The sequence below is a fragment of the Arvicanthis niloticus genome, chromosome 5 (genome assembly GCF_011762505.2).
Source record: "Arvicanthis niloticus isolate mArvNil1 chromosome 5, mArvNil1.pat.X, whole genome shotgun sequence".
NCBI lineage: Eukaryota > Metazoa > Chordata > Mammalia > Rodentia > Muridae > Arvicanthis > Arvicanthis niloticus.
In genome coordinates, this window is record NC_047662.1 from 9,911,286 (window position 1) to 9,930,777 (window position 19,492).

Genomic DNA, 19,492 nt, shown 5'->3' on the forward strand with positions numbered 1-19,492 from the left:
GTTGTCAAGAGGACTTTGCTCTTCTAAGGGACCCACCTATCATACATTCTAGGCAGTTCACAGCTATCTGTAGTTCCGACTCTGAACAATCTACTGTCCTCTTCTGACTTCCATGAACAGCTGCACTCACATGCACACATGTACACACACAAATCAAAGTATATAAGCAAATCCCAAACAAAGATACTTGCAATGGGGATACTTTGGAATATAACCTCCTTACCTGGCTGGGGCTTACTACCCTCTTTCAGTCTCCAGGTTTGGGTGAGTCACTTCATCCCACTTTCCATTTCTCTTCAATGACTGCTGCAGTTTAGCTCACTGGGGTAACTCTCACTGGAACCTGTTATTCCAGAGCTCCCTGGCTGCTCTCCAGTAGGGGTTGGCATGACCTCTATTTGGCTAACCTGGCTTGGCTATCCTAAGAACTTTTTATTTAGAAATTTAACTTTGGGTTTTCTTTGCAAGCAATGGTTTTTAAAAAGTGCTTTTTTGCCCTCCACTTTTGTAAAAAGTTTTGTAAACTTTTCCCACTTCCTGTGCTATGCAGGGTTGCAAGGCTCTGTAGTCCAGTGAGAGCTCAGCAGCAGACGTACTGTCTGTTCCCCAGCCATGAGCACACTGCCTGGTGGGCTTCCCTGCTGTCCTTTGTTGAGTGCATCTTATTCTGTTTAAACTTTGTTGTGGGACTAGAGCGATGGCTCAGTGGGTAAGAACATGTGCTGCTTTTGAAAGGCCCTGAGTTTGATTCTTAGCACCTGTATCAGGTGGCTTATAGCCTTCTGTAGCTCCAGCTTCAGAGGGTCCCACGCCTCTGGCCTCCTTGGATACCTACACTCAATGTACATATATCTTATCCCCCTCTCCCCATTCAAAACAATACAAAACAGACTGTTGTATATAGCTTTATCCTTGCAGGCAAGTCAAATTTATTTATTTTTTGGCAGTTCTGAGCGTCAAACCTAGGGTCACAGTATATGCTAGGCAAATACCCTACTATTGAGCTGTATTCCAGCCCCAGAACAGGTCTGCCTGCCTGCCTGCCCTCCTTCCTTCCTTCCTTCCTTCCTTCCTTCCTTCCTTCCTTCCTTCCTTCCTTTCTTCCTTCTCTTTTCTTTTTTCCTCCTTCTTTCTTTAAATATAGCTATGTACATTTTCCAGTCTACACACATCCCTTGAGTTCATGTGTTGAGGCGTGGTACCTGGAGGACTCAGGATGCCTGCTGCAGCCATGGGAGGCAGAGAGCTCTCCAGTCCTAGCATGAGCATATGTGCTCTGGAGCCCTGAGCATCTTCAGTCTCACTCCAGGTCTTCCTAGGAATGAATCTGAGGTGTTCTCCTAATGAGTGCTGTTCTCCCACCCTACCCTCAGGAGGGCACAGGAGGAAAGGCTTGTTTCTTTCCCCATCTCTTTTGGAAGCTGGAGCTAAGAGCTAGCATTTGGTCATTGCAATTTCCCCAACTGGAATGTTTAAGCTATTTGAGTCTTGTGAGATTTTTCTTGTTCCTAGACTAGTTAGGCTGTTGTAGGTGTGATTATGCCTGTAATCCCAATATTCAGGAGTTATTCAGGAGGCTGAAGTGGGAGGATTGCTGTGAGTTCCAGTTCATTATGGACTGTAGTGTGAGATTGTCTCAAAAGGTTTAAAAAAAACAACACTAAAAACTGTGTGTCTAGAGACACAGCTCAGCATTCTGAACAGTGGTTGCTCTTGTAGAGAAGCTGGGCTCAATACTAACACCCATACGGTAGCTGAAAACCACCATAACTCCATATCCAGGACTTACATCCATACCATCCCTCTGACCTGTACAGGCACTGTACACATGTGCTATGTAGACACACATGCAGGTAAAAATCCATGTATTAATTAGCTCATATGTATTTGTATGTATATGCTTATATTTGTATGTGTGTGTGTGTGTGTGTATGTGTGTGTATGTTTGTATATACTTATTTGGCATGCTCAGGATGGAGCCCTGGACCCTAGGCCCATGTGTGCTAGACAAGTTTTACTGAGCTATTTCCCCAGCTCATTAGATTTGAGGATTTTTCTCCTTGCACATTTGGGAGCTAAAACTCTCTCTGTAGTGAAAGCATGTCAGTCACAATATCTTGCACATTGAGAGATACATGACCTTTTTTGCCATTGGAAGTTTGAGATTAACTGGTTGATAATGTCGGTAGCCACATTATAGCCTTACATTTGGCTGGGCTGTGCCAAGGCAGTTAGTGACTTATTTCTGAGCATGGCCTCCTTTTTTCTCAGAGAAATAAGCCACACTGTTGCAGACATATCTGTTCATGGCAGTCTGTCCTCTGTGCACTGCTCCCTGGATCTGTGTAAATACAAGCTGATCCGAGGCTTGCTAGAGAACAACCTGGGAGAGCCCATAGAAGACTTCATGCGGCCTTACGATCTACAGGACCCAAGGATTCATGTGAGTGAGACTGACAGTGTGTTCTTCCAAGATTGCACTTTTGGCTGATGGTAACCTATGTGGATATTCCTCTAAGCATGCAGGGAGTAGAAGGGGTAAGTGGTGGGACAGCAGGTGGACTAGATTTCTTTATCTTTGAGCCATTTTCTGGTTGGCACCATCACTCCAGGGCTGACAAGTATTTTTCTTTCACAGACTGTCCTGAGTGGAGAAGTGTACACTTGCATGTGCTTCCTCATTGATATGGTGAACGTGAGTCTGGAGCTCAAGGATCCAAAAGGAAAAGAAGGCACTGGCTCTCTAGCCAGGTAAGGCTTTGCTTAACTCTTGTAAGAAGAATGTACTTCATGTACAGGGAAAACTGAAAAATAAAGAGCTCTGGAATAGCTTCAGGTAGCACTTCAGTGCTCTGGTACACTTGGAGCTGGAGCTTGGTCCCACGAGTATTAAGGAGTGGGGAATGGGGCACCGTGTCCTGAGTCTGTACAGTTTTGGCACAGTTGTGGGCAGAGTGCCTCTGGTGACTACCTCAAGGGTCAGTGTTTTAAATTGAGAGAATTCAGGCAGATATAGATAGACAGACAGATAGAGAATATGAATGAGAACTGTTTTGAAAATTGGCAGCCCTGGGCTGAGCTCCCTGCTTGGAAACCTCTAGAAAGCAACACAGCAACTGCTTCCTTCATGGGTGTGTGCTGGCTAGTTGAAATCTGTGGTGTAGGAATACAGAGTGGGATTTCGTATTGTATTTTTATTTTGTATTTTGTATTGTGCATTGTATTTTTATCCTCAAAGCTCTCTCTTGATCTCTAAGTGGAGCAGCTCATGCTCTAGTTCTCTAGATAGATCGCTGTTGTTGGTTTATTTATGTATTTACTTATTTTACTAGCCCCAGGTTATATGGCTGGAGAGTTGGGTCACATTTGAAAATGGGGTGTCAAGGCTAGTAAGGCCTGTCTGAAGCACTCTGACTTATCATGTCTTTCTGTTCAAAGCTTGTGTGGCCTGCTCCCAGATCAGCTGAGGGGAGCCATGCCATGGTGAACCTGCATTTTTGGGGGCTAGCTACTCTTTTGATGTGTACCTTGAGGTTTTCAATGCAGAATGATTGATTCTGTGTGTATCGTAATGGTACTGAGCAACTCCTAATCGCTCTTTGCAACTTTCTCTTTTTCCAAAAAGGTCTGGATGCACTTCCTGTTGATGGGTCAGTTTTCTTACTTCTCTGAGTGCAGAGTAGGATGTTGCTTCCAGTGAGCTGTAGTGGTCTTACACAGGTGTGCCTGCTGACTCTGGAGAGAGAAACCTTAGGCAAGCTATAAGTTCACAGATGAAGGTCAAAAGAGACCCTTGATATCCCTTGGGGATTATGATTTAACACATGGCTTTGTTAGCTTAGGATAGAACATGGGGTGGTAAATCATTAAGGATATAATAGATTGGGTATATTATTATTCCTCATGCATTCCTGTGGATATAATCTCCTCTCTTCAATTGGAAAAGGTTTAAGGCACAGTGCCTTATCATGACTGCATTTTGAGTGCCCTGTTCAAAACAAAACCAGTTCAGGATCTCAGATTGAATGGTACTCTGGTACACTGATGATGTCACTCTTTTTCCACACCTGAACTTCATTTCCTAAGGTAGGATTGTGTTTAACTTCTCCTTTGCTTTCTTCCCTTTCAGATTTGACTTTAAGAAATGTAAGCTGCTCTATGAGAGTTTTTCCAACCAGACCAAGTCCATTAACTTGGTTTCCCATTCTATGATGGCATTTGACACCCGCTATTCTGGGCAGAAGCCCAGCCATGGCATGACCAATGTGTTCAACTGTATCTTTCAGCCCTCCAAGAGCAGCAGCGCCACCCAGGGCTCCATTCAAATTGAACTGCATTTCAGGTAGTGGAGGCAGACACCACTCTGCTTTCCTTTGTCTGTCTGTGTTGTCCTCCACCCTACATCCCTCACCCCCAGATAGGTCTCACTGTATAGCCCAGTGTAGCTTGAAGTTTACTATGTAGCCCAGGGTTTCCTTCCTGCCTCCACTTCCCCAGTGCTGGGATTATCCCCACATTTGGCTCCCCAACTCTGCCTTTCCTTATGGCGATATTTCCCTTCTCCACTTCCCCAGTGCTGGGATTATCCCCACATTTGGCTCCCCAATTCTGCCTTTCCTTATGGCGATATTTCCCTTCATGGCCAATGGGCCAAGTTCCTGTGGCTTTAGAACATCAAAGAGAAACTGTGAAGATAGGCAGTAGGAGGCTCACAAGCACTCACTAGCTCTGTGCTGTGTTAACAGCCCCTGCTCACTTGCAGTATTATGGTTTCACCAAAAGATGTCTCTGTTGCTTTAAAAAAAAAAAAAGAAAGAAAGAAAAGAAAGAAAGGGAGTTTGACATTGAGCCAGATGCAAAAAAAAAAAAAAAAAAAAAAAAAAAAAACCAACAACAAACCTCCTTGTAAGCTTTAATTTGTAAAGTGGCTTGGGGAAGGAAGAAATTATGTGAGTTTAAGGGAAAAAACTCAAGCCAAAAAACCTTTTGGTCTGTATGAAAGAAGGGTGGTTTGACCTGAATGTTATTTATTCCTGTCTGGCAGTGGGGCAGAGAGAGGAGGGAAGATGGTCTAGAATCAGACAGACCTTATCCCCAAGACTTAGTCTTCCTCTTTGTAGCAATGCATCCTTGTTGAGCTTTGTGATTGACTTTCCTCTTTTATGGAATGAACTAAAATTCAAACAAAAAACTATGCCTTTACCCTTGGGCAGGGGTGAGAGTTGAATTGTTCTGACAAGTCACTTGGCGCCTGCAGAAGCTGCTGCTGTTACTGTTGTCATAGCTTGTATGAGATTCTTATGACTTGGGGCTATTCTTGTATGTGTATGGCTGGCATTTCAGTGTGCTGCGAAGAGTTTAGCCTTTGAAGGAAGGAGGTCTTGGTGTCTCATACGCCTTTAGGAAGCCCAGCAAAGAGACATTTTAGCTCTTGTGTACCCAGCAGTGGCAATGCTAGTGGCTTTCTGCTGGTCCCTGACTTGACCAGGCACCTTATCTACTACTAATTGAATCCTCCCAGATCTGCAAACACGGGCAATTTCTCTCCCCTTTTACACATGAAGAGGTAGACACCTGGAAAAGGTCCAAGTGACTCTTGGAAGGTTACACGGCTTAAAAGTGTAGTAGTCACAAGTTAGACCTGCCCTTTGATATCAAAGCTGAGTCCCTTAACTCTGGCCCTCTGGCCTCTGTCAGTGGCTGAGTATAGCCTTGGGATATGATGGGTGTGTTTGGTAGCCTCTTTGAAGATTTCTCAGAAGGGAAGGTTTTTGTGTATTTGGTCCTGTTGCAGAGGGATAATTTGGCATTTGCTTTTTCTTACTGATCTTGACTTCCTAAGTAGTCAGCTCTTTGACTCTCCTTATCATGGCTTTAATATACAGGAGGCCCAAAGTGTTATTCTGCAGATATACTAAAGGCATGTAATTTCATGCATCGAAACAATCAGTTCTTACCTTGGCTCTTGCTAACAGAAGTGCCCTTGTTAGTGAGAGGAGTGAACTGCTTCAGGAAGAATTGTTCTTCTGTTGGGATTTTGTATGTCAAATATAAATCACTTCACAGTGTTTAAAGGCTTGAAATATTTTCCAGAAGCAGAGTCTGACACACTTACTTTCCAGTTAGCACTGAATTCTGACAGTCTCTGCTCAAAATGGGCTGGAAAATTTTTACGGAGGGCAACATTTTTTGTCCATTACAAAGGGTAGAGTGTTTCTGTGACAAATGCTATGTGTGAGAAGGAGCTGTGTCTCGCCATGCCCTTTAACTAGCGGCAGTGAGCCAGGTTTAGCAGAAACAAGACTAGAGAAAGCAGCCTTAGGCACATCCCTAAGTCAGCCTTTCCCAAATAGGCTTGAAAGTGAGTAAATGTACAGCCAGAGCCAGGGTTTTTTTTTCACAAGTTCAACCTTCAGACCCTATGGCTTGTCACTAGTCTGTCTCTGGTTTCCCTTCCTCTGCCTGCTAGTGTGGTAGTAGAGCTGGCCATTGCTCTGAGAACACTGTGGCTTCAGGCCAGGCCTGGGAGACTTTCTTGGGAATCTTGAAGACTATAAAACAAGTCCTTGTCCCCTGGTTTTCCCTTTGCCGCATTTCCACTCTAGGATGCTTACTATCCATCTATGGCCAGTGTCCTCTTCTCAGGCTAAAAGATTGGTGTCTGAGTGAGGTTAGTTGTAGCTAAAGAAGCAAGACAGCAATTGTATATGAATGTGGTGTTTGTGAAGCAGTCCTGAGCTTCTGAGAGGCTTGTCAATCCTAGAGCTGCCCATCAGGGAAGAAGCTGGTGTTCGGGGAGTACCTGCTACGTGCCTGTTGCTTTCTCACAGTGTGAGCACTTCTCACTTCATATGTGAGGAGACAGGTTGATATACCCAGGTAACACTGATTGAGAATGATGCAGTTTTAGTGTGGGTCTCTCAACTTCTAAGCCTCTGCCTTTCCTCTTAGATCTATAGCTTTTCCCAGACCAGCACTGCAGGTTGACCATTCTTAAAAGAAGTGCCAAGGCCCAAAAGCAACTTAGAATTTGGATTCTTCTGCTGGCATTTTGGAGAATTTGCATAGGCTTTGCCAGTCAAACTCTTCTAGTCATATCCAGGGGGAGATGCCTCAGCAGTTAAGGCTGCTTTCAGAGGGCACAGGTTTCATTCTTAGAAGACCAATGATGACTCACCACTGTTAGTAATCCTGTCCCAGGGGACCAAGGCCCTTTTCTGGCCCCCTTGGGCACTGTACACATGTAGTGCAAAGATGTACATACAGACAATACCCATACACATAACAAAACGAAAAGAGCACCCAAAGGCTCTCAGGTCAGATTTTGAGCCTTTTGGGTTGGACTGGGATGTGCACCCTGCATTGGTATTTCAGATCAGGCTGTCCTGTGTGTTGTGGCATGTCTAGGAGCATCCCAGCTCTCCCTACCAGGTGTCAATGTGCCCTCTTAATTAATAATCATAATAACATTATTAAAGACAGCCAACAATGTCAACACTGCCAAGTACCTGTTACAGAATCATCTCAGTTAAGGGCACTGCTATCTTGCCTTCTTCAGTACAGTACTCTTGGTTAATATTATTGTGTTTAGTAAAGAGCTGGCAGTTGGTTCATTGATTTAAGAGTACTTGTTCCTCTGGAATGGGACCTGGCATTGTGCTGCACACCTGAATTTCCAGCTACACAGCAGCCCGAACCACTGAGTCTAGGCATATGAGGTCACCTTGGATAACACAGGGATAACATTAAAACAGAAGAATAACCCTGAATTGCTACTTGCTGGGCCTGAGGAAGGCCTAGGCCATGATTAAATACATGTTTCTCTTTGCAATTCTGTTTTTTTCTGCCTTGTTTTTTGTAGATCTACAAAGGATTCCTCCTGTTTTACCGTTGTTCTCAACAATCTCCGTGTATTTCTCATATTTGACTGGTTGCTGTTGGTCCATGACTTCCTGCACACCCCCAGTGATATTAAGAAACAAAATGTCACTCCTGCACGCCACCGCAATGCCAGCAGTGAATCTGCTGTTGTTCCCAAAACTGTTAAGAGTGGAGTAGTCACCAAGCGGTCTTCCCTCCCCATGTCCAATGAGAGGCACCTGGAGGTCAAGGTCAATGTAACAGGTGATTGGTCATAGTGTGCTTCACTGATTAATAGTTTGGATGTTAAGTCAGACCAATCTTACAGGAGAGTTTCTGTGTGCCAGCCACGCCCCTTTTCTTTTCTCTCTCTCTCTCTCTCTCTCTCTCTCTCTCTCTCTCTCTCTCTCTCTCTTTAAAAATTTGAAACAGTATCTCACATAGACTAGGCTGGCCTCAAACACTGAGACCTGTTTGCTTCTGTCTTCTGAATGCTGAGAATAAAGTGTGTCTCTCTCTCTCTCTCTCTCTCTCTCTCTCTCTCTCTCTCTCTCTGTCTCTCTCTCTCTCTCTCTGTCTCTGTCTCTCTCTCTCTCTTCTGGCAGGTCTCACCATATCACAGGCTGGCATGGAACTTGTCTCTTAAGTGTTGGGGTTGTTGGTGTAAACCTCTACACCTAGCTTCATAGTGGTTTTTTTTTTTTTTTTTTGGATGAAAACCCAGTGAGTGAGTCTTTTAGACACAAATGATCAAAAGCTTCCAGTGCTCACTAACATGGCAGCTGAGCAGACAGCAGTGGGATGCACTCCTGTGGGCAGCATGAAGAGCTGCACCAAACTGTTGTGATGGCCATGCTGCCTGACCAACCCATCTGACTTTTTGCTTGGATTCTAAGTCCTTTGGAGAAGGGGTGCTCTCTTTTTTCTCCTAAGATGTATTTTGTGTATATGAGTACTCTGTCTTCATGCCCATCCGAAAAGGGAATCAGATCACATTACAGATGTTTCTGAACCAACATGTAGTTGCTGGGAATTGAACTCAGGACTTCTGGAAGAGCAGCCAGTACTCTTAACCTTTGAGCCATCTCTTGAGCTTGGGAAACCCTTCTTAATCTCAGAGTATCTTTTGGGCCTCCCACAATGACTGAGATATCATTTCCCTATCTGTCTTGAACATTCAGGTCAAAGAGAGGAGCTAATTCTGGTCCTTTGTGTTAGGTCTTGCTCTGTTAGCAGCTGTGCTATCCAGATTCCAGGTCTGGGATGATAGTAAAGCTGCCTGGAGAGTGAACAGTCGGTATTCTCACCTGGTACAACTGTGCCACTTGTGTTTGGACAGTTTGTGATGTCCTTGCTTGCCTTGACTGATGATGCTGTCCTTTGCAGGCACAGAGTTTGTGGTTGTTGAAGATGTGTCCTGCTTTGATACCAATGCCATTATTCTGAAAGGCACCACAGTGCTCACCTATAAGCCCCGCTTTATTGATCGCCCCTTTTCAGGAAGTTTGTTTGGCATTGAGGTAAGTTTGTGTGTTGACCACAGCATTGTATGTTGGGCTCCAAAGAGAAGCATCTGGAAAAGTATTTGTTTGCCTTCTGAATGCTTATCTTCCAGTGCTAGGAATGGAGGGCCTTGTGAATGCTGAGGCAAGCATTTTACTGCTAAGCTATATCCCCACCTGGTTCCTTTTTATGTCAAACTGTTTGCTGGTCCCAACCTCCAGAGCCTCTGAGTCATTAGGGCTGGGAAAAGACTCAAAACTCGTATCTTTATAAAAATGTTTGTGTGTGTGTGTGTAATATATAACTATATACATATAACTATATATATATGTATATATATATATAGTTATAAGATATATATAGTGTGTTGTGTTTTGTAATTTATATATAGATATATGTAATGCATGTACTTTATAAGTGTATATACATATATATAATGCAGTATAATTTATATACACAGATATATAGTCCATCTATATGATCTTAATAGACATATACGTATATAATATATATGATATAGTATATATATGCAATTTATATTCAGATATATAGTGTATAATTTATATATATGTACATATATAGCATATGTGATATATAGTATGTTTATAATTTATATATATTATACATGCATGATATATATATATATAAATTTTATATATAATATGGATATATAGTATGTATAATGGACTCTGTGTGTGTGTGTGTGTGTGTGTATTGCTTTGTATTAAACCTAAGGCCCTGTGCATGCTAGGTAAGCACTGTATCAACTGAGGTAGGTTATGTTCCTGTCCAGCTCAGTCTTTCTCTATTTTGATTGTCCCAGTTGCCTAGGCTAGCCTTGAGCTTTTGATTCTTCTGCTTTAGCCACTGGAGTAGCTGGGATTATAGACCTATGCCATCATATTCATCATGGCCTCCTGAACTCTTAGGGAAACATCGTTCAGTAAATGGCCTCTTGCTTTCTCTTTCAGTCTGGTAGCTTACTGTCCTGTGTTCTCTCCTCTAGTGCAAGGCTATGAACACACAGGACTTTTTCCTATACACCCTGCCTTCCCAGGACATTATTCAGGGAGACTTTCTTAGTTCCTATTCCTATTAGTACCTTGTTGGGTGGTCTGGCTCTGCATGTCTCATCTCTCCTCACCAGGATTTATGCGGTATTTCTTACCAGTGCTGAAAAACATGTACCACAGGGCTCTTTCACATGTGCCAACTTAACATCTCACATTATATCTCCCCTGTGGTCACTCAGGGAGGATTTAGAAGTGAGATCCAGTTGGGGATTGATTAATGGATTGTCAGATACAGTTGGTTTTGTGTAGTCTCTGAAGGAAATAGTAAAATGAATATTTTTTCCTCTAAAGTCTCAGGAAAACTCTATTAAAGGTTTACATAGCTGAGGCACTGGTCCTGCTTGCCTTGAATTCCCTTTCCTCACACTGAGTATGTAGTCCTGTGAAGATCCAGGGCCCTGGGGTGGGGCAGGCCTTCTTAGAAAAGGCGGTGAGGGTTTTATATGGTATCCATCTCTTCAGAAATATCTCATCTATAGTCTGCTCTGGAGAGTTATGTGTGACCTAAAGAACCATGTCTCTGACGTTGGTGTGATTATTATAAAGGAAGAAATTTGTACCCGTTTTCACCAGGATATGCCATATACAGTATTAAGCAGCATTCACTCTGTCTCTTATGTTTTGAGACAACAGAAGGGACAAGGTAGAAGCCATCTCTGTGGGATGCTCTTACCTTGGGGATCTTAGTGAATGTTCCTCTTGCCATGTAGTAGAATGTTTGCTCAGTCTCTTGCCCCTTCTGATAGAACTCTGAGTCCCTTCCAATCAGTACTCATTTTGTATATAGTCCTCCCTCAGGGTTCAGGTGTGGCTGAATAAAATGGGGGTGGGGGTTATTTGCTCCTTGACCACTTGCTTCTGTAAGGTGCAAAATGCTCAACTTGGGACAAGGAGCTATATGCTCAGATGTTGGACTTGCAGGTCATCTGCTTTGTAGGCCATGACAAGGCTAGCACTGAATGGGGCATTGTAGTGATTGATTAAGGAACAGTCAGTACTGTTGGGCTTTGTGTAGCTGAAGTCCCCAAAGAGGAAAAAAAAAAGAAAGAAACTTTCCTGTCCCCTAATCTCAGTAAAACGAAGTGGCAAAATATTTGAGATGCCCAATTTTTTAGGTGGTATGACAAGATTTTAGTTGATAGATCACTGGGGAGAATTGGTGAAGTATATAATGCCTTAATCTTGAGTATAGTTGTTTTCCACAGTGCTAAGAAAAGCCCCCATGAAGATAGAGAACTGTCGGGAGATGAATAGCTTCAAATGAATGGTCCCTACTTTATTCCATGCTCCCATTGAACACTACAGTAATTCAACCCAGAGTAGGAGCCCCTCTCCCCACTTCCTTCTGTCTGCCCTGAAGTATATCTATTTGTTAGCATTGTAGAATATTTAATGCATACAGAGTATGAGGTCTAATGTAATGGACTCCTATGTACTTACCCCTCAGCTTCAAAAATAAATGGTCTTTAAAATTAAGAAATTCTGAAAGAAGGGAAAATTCCTATAAAATATATAATTTCTATTGTTTTTGGTGTGTTCTATCTTGTCTTTAAAAGACAAGATATTATTATTATTATTATTATTATTATTATTATTATTATTCACTTGAAAATAGGGTTCCAGTATGTAGCATAGGCAGCCTTTTAGTTTATAGTCCTTGTGGCTCAGCTTTCCAAGTATTGGGATTACAGGCAAAAGACACCATGCCTAACTTCGTAATATTTTGATGGGGCTGTATTTTTATGTTACCTGTGATGTGCTGATCTTAGTAGAGATTAAGGGCATGCTCCATCATACCAGTCTTCTATACAGTCTTTTCAAACTTGTGATCCTCCTGCCTCAGTCTCTCAGGGGCTGAAGTTAGGGTTAGTGTGTCACGTGGTCTCTGGCTTTTAACTCCCTTGTTTAGGTGACTCAGCTGCTTTACCAAGTAGATGTGGTGCTACTTTGGTTGCTCCTTTCCCCCCCTGATTTAACTATTAAAATTATTAGTAAAAATTTCTATATTTTGTATTTCCTTAGGCTAGTTTCTAGAGAGAAGTGGGATTATTGAATCAAAGGGGGAAAATATCTGTAAGCCCACCGGTGTGGTTGAATGGAAACAATTTACTGCAGGTGGACCACTGAACCTACTCTTGGCCACCAGCTAGAGTGGCAGCCTTGGAACTTAACAGCATTTATTTCAGGTCCTGTGAGAGCAGCTGGTTGCTCTTGAGACAGCTCACTGGTGCGCTAAGTGTTAGTGCCTCCCAAGGCCAGCTGTAATCCTTGTTGTCCTGTGCTTCATTTTCAGGTGTTTTCATGCCGACTCGGGAATGAGCAGGACACTGCTCTATCAATTGTGGATCCAGTTCAAATCCAAGTGGAGCTGGTGGGGAGCTCTTCTTACCAGAACAGTTCTGGGTTGACGGATGCATTCAACAGTGAGGACTTCCCACCCATTCTAGAGGTAATGCTGAGCCATGTCCAATCCATGGAGGCACTGTAGGTTCCCTGTGCAGGTACTCAGTCTAACACCATTGTAGGTACCTCAGTAGATGCAAAAATAAATGTGATGTTACCTAGGATCTTGCCGTGTGGACAAAGATAGATGACCCTTTAAATTGCTAGTATCATCTTGAATTTCTGTAAAAGTTGACAGAAAGCAGAACTCAATATAGGTAGGAATATTCCTGTGTGTTGAATGCTGCAGGATTGAGCAGTCCAGGAGCAGATAGGATATAAGCCAGCAGAGGAGGAGAGCATTCCAGGTCCAAAAGCCGCATTAGGGCAGAAGCAGGTCTCACCGGCCAGGACTGAGAGGTGGTTAGGGAATGACAACTGAAGCTGAAGCCAGGCAAAGATTTTATTTTACTTTGTGTGTGTGTGTGTGTGTGTGTGTGTGTGTGTGTGTGTGTGTGTGTGTGTGTACACAGAGGCCAGAATAAAGAGCTGAAGTTATAGGCAGTTGTGAGTTGCCTAGTGTGGGCTCTGGAAACTGAACTCAGATGCTCTGGAAGAGTTGTAAATGCTCTGAACCACTGAGCCGTCTCTCTAAGCCAGGTATTCTGTGGTTTTGTTTGTTTGTTTGTTTGTTTTTGGTTTTTTTTTTTTTAGAGGGCAGTGATTAATCAGCTCACTCGCATCATGGGGAGCCAATAGAGAAAGCCTTGTTGCTTTTTAGTTTCAGCAGTACTTCACTAGAAAACGTTGAGTGAGTGAATAAGTCTCCTTACAGACCTTTGCACTCTCTGTTGCCTGCTCACAGTGTCTGTGCTGTCCTCACCAGTTGAGTGTATTGCTTACCTCTGTGGAGGAGTGTTGGTGGTTCCACACTTGACCAACTAAGGTTATGTTTGAGTAAAGAAAAGATTTTATTTATTGTTATTTTTTATTAAAAATAATGTATTATTATTACTATTATTATTGATGGGGTCCTGTGTAGCTTAGGCTGGCCTGAACTCCTGATTCTCCTACCTCTGAGTGCTGGCAATATAGGGTGCAAAGAGATCCATTTTGTTGGTGTTCTAGTTTCAGTTCTGTTGCTGTGATAAAAGCAACAGAAAGCGACTTAGAGGAGAAAAGGATATTTCATTTTACAATTCCAGGTTACAGTTCAACATTGTAAAAAGGTCAAGGCAGAAACTTCAAACAGGAAGTCAAATCATATCCAGAGTCAAGAACAGGGAGAAATGAGTGCATTCATAATTGCTTTCTTACTTGATTTCTCTCACACACTTCAGCACCTCCTGCCTAGGGAATAGCACCACCCACAGTGGGCTGGGTCTTTCCATGTAAGTTAACTTAAGACACACCCCCTAAGACATATCCAAAGGCCAACTTAATAAGTCAGTCCCACACTGTGACTCTTCTCCAGGTAATTGTATGTTGTGTCAAGTTCACAAAGTTATCCATCACAGTTTATTTCAGAGATTTAAAAAAAGTATAATGACACTATGTAAAATGGATTAGTAAAATGTTACCAATAGGTGATTCTCACCCCTAGCTATATTTCTATCTTGTGTGGTATTAATTGCTCTAGTAATAATCCTAGTTTAGTGTTGTTGTTGTTGTAGTTTTAATTTCATTCAGTTTTGTGACCATTATCTGATGGCTGAGATAGTACCTCATCATCATTTGCTTAATTTCAAGATCCTTACAATCTTTTAAATGAGAAGGTTCTACTGATATCTGGACTTTTGGAACATAAAGTAGGAATCATGTTTGAGTGATATGTGGGCACAAAACCAAAAGCAACTTTAAAAACTATTGCTACCTTTTACATTCTATTAGATTCAGTTACAAGCCCTGGATATCAGACTCTCCTACAATGATGTTCAGCTGTTTCTTGCCATTGCAAAATCCATCCCAGAGCAAGCTAGTGCTGCAGCACCAGACTCAGCAGCCTTGGAGGCAGATTCCGTCAGCTGTAGTCTGCCAGGGGCATCTCGAATTGGAGAGGATATCAGAGAAGGGTCAAGACACACCTTAGATCCTCTCTTGGGTATGTGTTGAATTGGAAACCCATCAGTCTTCTTAGTAATACTTATCCTCTCCCCCCCCCCCAATTGTCATTAAGTATGATTGTAAACCATAAGTATGACTTTTTTATTTGTTTGTTTTTACTTAAAAAACAAATACCCTATAGTAACTGCTCCAGCTTGAAGGGGAGAGGTTTCTCCTTACAACACCTGGTGGAGTTGTATGGCTTACTTTCAAGTTTAATTTGAAAAATTGAGACTTTTCCTCTGAAAACTCAAGCCATGCTGTTCCCACTGAGAGAAAATCTTCCACTCTTAACTATAAAACATAAGGGGATGACAGCAAAGTCCAAGGTGCACGGATTAGAGGTCTACACTAAGAGCTCATTTTGCCTCAAGAAAGGAAATGGTATTTGTCATCCCTTCCATCAGCCTGTGGAGTAATCTGTATGAAATTATTTCCTAGAGTTACAGCTGGCTAGACTACAGGAGCTGGGCTTCAGCATGGATGACTGTCGCAAGGCTCTTCTGGCGTGTCAAGGTAAATTGGGTGTGGCTTCCATTATTTGCTGTTTGTCTTAACCAGGTGCTTCCTTCTCATTTCCTCCGCAGTTACATCAGAGAGAGTAAGAGAGAGAATACAAATATTCAAGGAGCCCTATGTATCCTGAAGAGAGAGAGGGGCTGAACATCATTCTGGTTTGGCCATAGTTTTGATCCGACAGAAGGGTTTTCTGCGATGATCAGGAGGTTATCTCTGAAGCTGGCTTCGTGGGTCAGATTCTTCCTCTGCCTCACATCAGCTGTTTTTAAAGGACCCTGGCCAAGTCACTGAGCCTCTCAGTGCTAATGCTTCCTTACCTGTGAGGCTCCAGGAGGAGGCCCTAGCTTGGATAAGTGCCTGACACTTTGAAGTAGCTGTTAGTCCTGGTTATAGTGATGTTGGTAATGGTCCTGGCTCTGAGGCTCTGATAGTCATGACTGTGATCATGTGCTGAGCTCTTATTACTCTGTCTCTGGGCTGTTAAACAAACCCCTGTTACATTTATTTACTTGTGTGGATATATGTTTATAGTCCACTTGGTGGTTAGAGGACAGCTTGGAGTTAATTGTCTCCTTCTATAATGTGGGTCCTGAGGATTGAACTTAAGTTGTCAGTTTTAGCCACAGGTGCCTTTAGCCGCTGAGCCATCTGACTAAGCCCATCTTTGTTTTATTAGCATCAGACATTTGTATAGCCCACGTCAGCCTTGAACCCATTATGTGGCCCAGGATGATCTTAAAACTCATGATCGTCCAATCTCTACCACCCTAGTACTAGGATTAGAGGCAGCTGTCTTGCCTGGTTTTATCCAGTGCTGTTGATAGAACCTAGTAGGCAAGCACCTTCAGCTCCATCCCTGTTTCCAGCCTGGCTCTGGGTTTCTTGTAGAGTCTCTTAGCTCTTAGAAATAGCCATTATTATCTGTATTCCAGATGAGGAAACTGGCTCAGACAGGTTAAGCAAGTTTGTCTGAGTTTATCCATTGCTGTTGGCCTAAAGTACATTACAAAGAGGTCTGTCCAATACGAAGCCTGTGTCCTTTCTACTGTGGCCCACTGCACTCTGTATCCTTCCACCATGGTACACCATACCCACCTCTTGTTTATTTTAAGAAAAAACAATACTACCGAAGTTGTGGTTCCTTCCAGCCTTTCCCCATCTGTGCATTTTCTACTTTTCTAGGTGCTGTATGCTTATGGGTGTGCAAACACACAGAGCTGAGTGCTAGAGATTGAGCTAGTCCATGCTAGGCAAGTACTAGCTCATGGACTATGCCCCTGGCCTGCACTGCATTTTATTTATTGCTAGATTGCATGGTAGTCTCCTTAACTGTGGTCTTCTCACTCCATGGTTTCCATCATTTGAGCTCAGCCCTGGTCTGAAGGAAATGAAATTGACAATCCTACAAATAATTTATGAGTTTTAACTCTCATGTCATTCTGAGTAGTACAGTGGAATGGTTCTCTATCCTGCCTGGGACAAGAGTCATCCTTAGGCTAACAACCATAGTCTATGTGCTACTTGCTCAGTACACAGTGTGGCAGAGCTTGTGTTTATGTAACCCTTTTATAACATAAAAAGGGACCCAAAGCAGAGAGCAGTTCCCTGGGAGTCAGAGGTGCCCAAGAGAAGCTGTAAAGTGCATACTTTAAGGGCAAGGTAAAAGTTTTAGCCAGGAAAGAAATGTTCAGAAAAGCCCTGTGCTAAGGTTGCTGAGATCTTTAGTCAGGACAATCCTTCTGTCTGTAAATTTTTTAAGGAAAATTTATGTTACTTTTGGCAGATGCTTCAGCCACAGTGCACAGCAGTGACTAGGACAGGTGCTGAGTTACAGGCCGAGCTGCTTTGTGCTTGCAGTGGTCCCGTGGCCTCGGAATCTCCTGTATAAGTGGGTTGGGGCTGTGATATTACAGATGGGATTTGTGATTTGGGGTATCTATATGGAATCTGGGTGGGGGGCTCCACAAATGAGAGAAGTCATGTGACACTTGTCTTTCTGAGTCCTAGTTATTTTACTTCATTTGATGGTCTCCATTTGTGTTCTTTCCCTAAAATGCATCATTTCATTCTTCTCTGTGACTGAATTGCTGCACTGTGCACATGAACCATTCATTCCGTTCCCAGTCATACTGATGGACACCTAGGCTGACTCAGTGCTTCAGTGTGTGCTCTGGCGCTCTCTCTCTCTCTCTCTCTCTCTCTCTCTCTCTCTCTCTCTCTCTCTCTCTCTCTCTCTCTCTTTCTGTGTGTGTGTATACACATGAGGCTATACACATACACATATCTTTGGTGTCTTTCTAGCTCTTTCCTGTAGAGAACACATTCTTTTCTAGAATGCTGTGCCCAGGCTACACACCTGCATATTGTGTGGAACCTCTGAGAACAGTGAGGGTGGTCTAGCTGTGGGTCCCTCAGCTTTGTTTCTACTCAGTCATCATTGGTTTTCGATTTAACTTTATACTTCATCATATCTATGATTTTTATTCTTTCTTTAACTATTCAAACACATTTTTTTATGTACCCACGGTCTACAAACCTTTTGGATTTCATTGTGATTGAACTAAAGCCACTTAGTCTCATTACTCAACAAGATGAAAATAACAGCTGCTTAAAGTCAGGATCAGTTACCAGGCTCTGCTCTGAGCACTCTCTTCCTCTTTCTGTTCTTCCTCTAAGTGCTGCAGGGCCCAGAGATCAAACAGCTTGCTCTGTATTCAGTAGCTGGGAAGTACAGAACCAGAACCAGTCTAGACCATGGTCAGCTTGCTTCAAAGCCCAGACCCTCAAGCAAGCCAATTGTCTCAAGTTCTGAGTTCGGAGTGTGGAATGACGTTGCTTCTTCCCTCCTTCCCTTCATACTTCTATTATTTCTTTGCCTTTATTTCTGTCCCTTCCTTCTTTTTCTTCTTTTCTTGGGGCAAGAGGGTGTTAGGACACTTGTTATTTAGGAGGGGGTATTAAGAGTTCTCTTTCTCTCATATATAATACACGAGTGAGTGAGAGTGTGTGAGTGGATGTGTGTGTGTTTGTGTGTTTGTGTGTTTGTGTGTGTGTGTGCACGCACACATATCTTTCTGGGAGTTTGTAATTGAGAAGACAGACAATGCACAAAGTAAGACATTTGAGGACAGTTAACATCAGTATGAGCAGAACTTGGGTGGAGATGAAACTTGCATACCAAGTGGCCTTGAGACTCTGGGCTCCTCAGCTCCTGCCCCCTCCTCACCTTTCTCTTCATAGTTGGTACAGGAGAGGCCTTGGGTGTGAGAGCAGGAAAACTTGAGTAGATGTGCAACAACCAGGCGCTTACCCTGTGTGCTCCCCAGCACCTTCCCCCAGCCTAAGGATCCTTCTGGATTACAGCTCTCCGGGGCTGCTCACAGATTCTTTGTAATGCTTTAGGAAGTTGTGGGACCTCACACCTTCTGGTTTTCTTGAAGGCCAGCTGAAGAAGGCAGCCAGTTGGCTGTTTAAGAATGCAGAGCCCCTGAAGTCGCTGTCCCTGGTCTCCAGCAGCAGAGAAAACCCAGGGGCCATGCCGGCTCCACGAATCTCTGGAGTAGAGGTCAAGGCTGAGAGCGTGTGCATCTGCTTCATTGATGATTGCATGGACTGCGATGTGCCTCTGGCTGAGCTTACCTTCTCCCGTGAGTGTACCTGGCTTGTGGGCTTGTCTAGCAGCCCAGTGCTGGTCTTTTCTTAGGGCCTACCTTTTCAGTATTCCATGTATTCTTGTTCCCCTCTACTTTGTAGTACTGGTAAAACTTAATAGTTTAATATGCTTTTTCAGAAAATAATTTTTTGGGGGTGGGTAGGGTTTCTCTGTCCACTCTTGACCATTCTGGTACTCTCTTTGTAGACCAGGTTGGTCTTGAATGCAGAGATCTGCTTGCCTCTGTCTACTGAGTGCTGGAATTAAAGGTGTGAGCCAATTTTTTTTTTTTAAGCAAAGCAGAGTTGAGGCTTAGTAAAGGTATTTTAGGGTAGACTTAAGCAGAAAGCGTTAGAGGGGGCACTCATGAAGAGAGCGAGTCATACCTGAAGACATGAGT

General features: G+C 43.1%; 1 protein-coding gene across 1 annotated transcript in view; it reads left to right on the plus strand.

Moving 5' to 3' along the window:
* Window positions 1–19,492, plus strand: part of Vps13d (vacuolar protein sorting 13 homolog D) — a 227,482-nt gene that overhangs the window by 58,334 nt on the left and 149,656 nt on the right. Inside the window, 9 exon segments of the mRNA XM_034502521.2 lie at window positions 2,272–2,443; window positions 2,639–2,751; window positions 4,130–4,342; window positions 7,862–8,124; window positions 9,247–9,380; window positions 12,730–12,885; window positions 14,709–14,919; window positions 15,363–15,437; window positions 18,881–19,087. Of these exon segments, the coding sequence (XP_034358412.1) occupies window positions 2,272–2,443; window positions 2,639–2,751; window positions 4,130–4,342; window positions 7,862–8,124; window positions 9,247–9,380; window positions 12,730–12,885; window positions 14,709–14,919; window positions 15,363–15,437; window positions 18,881–19,087 (1,544 nt within the window).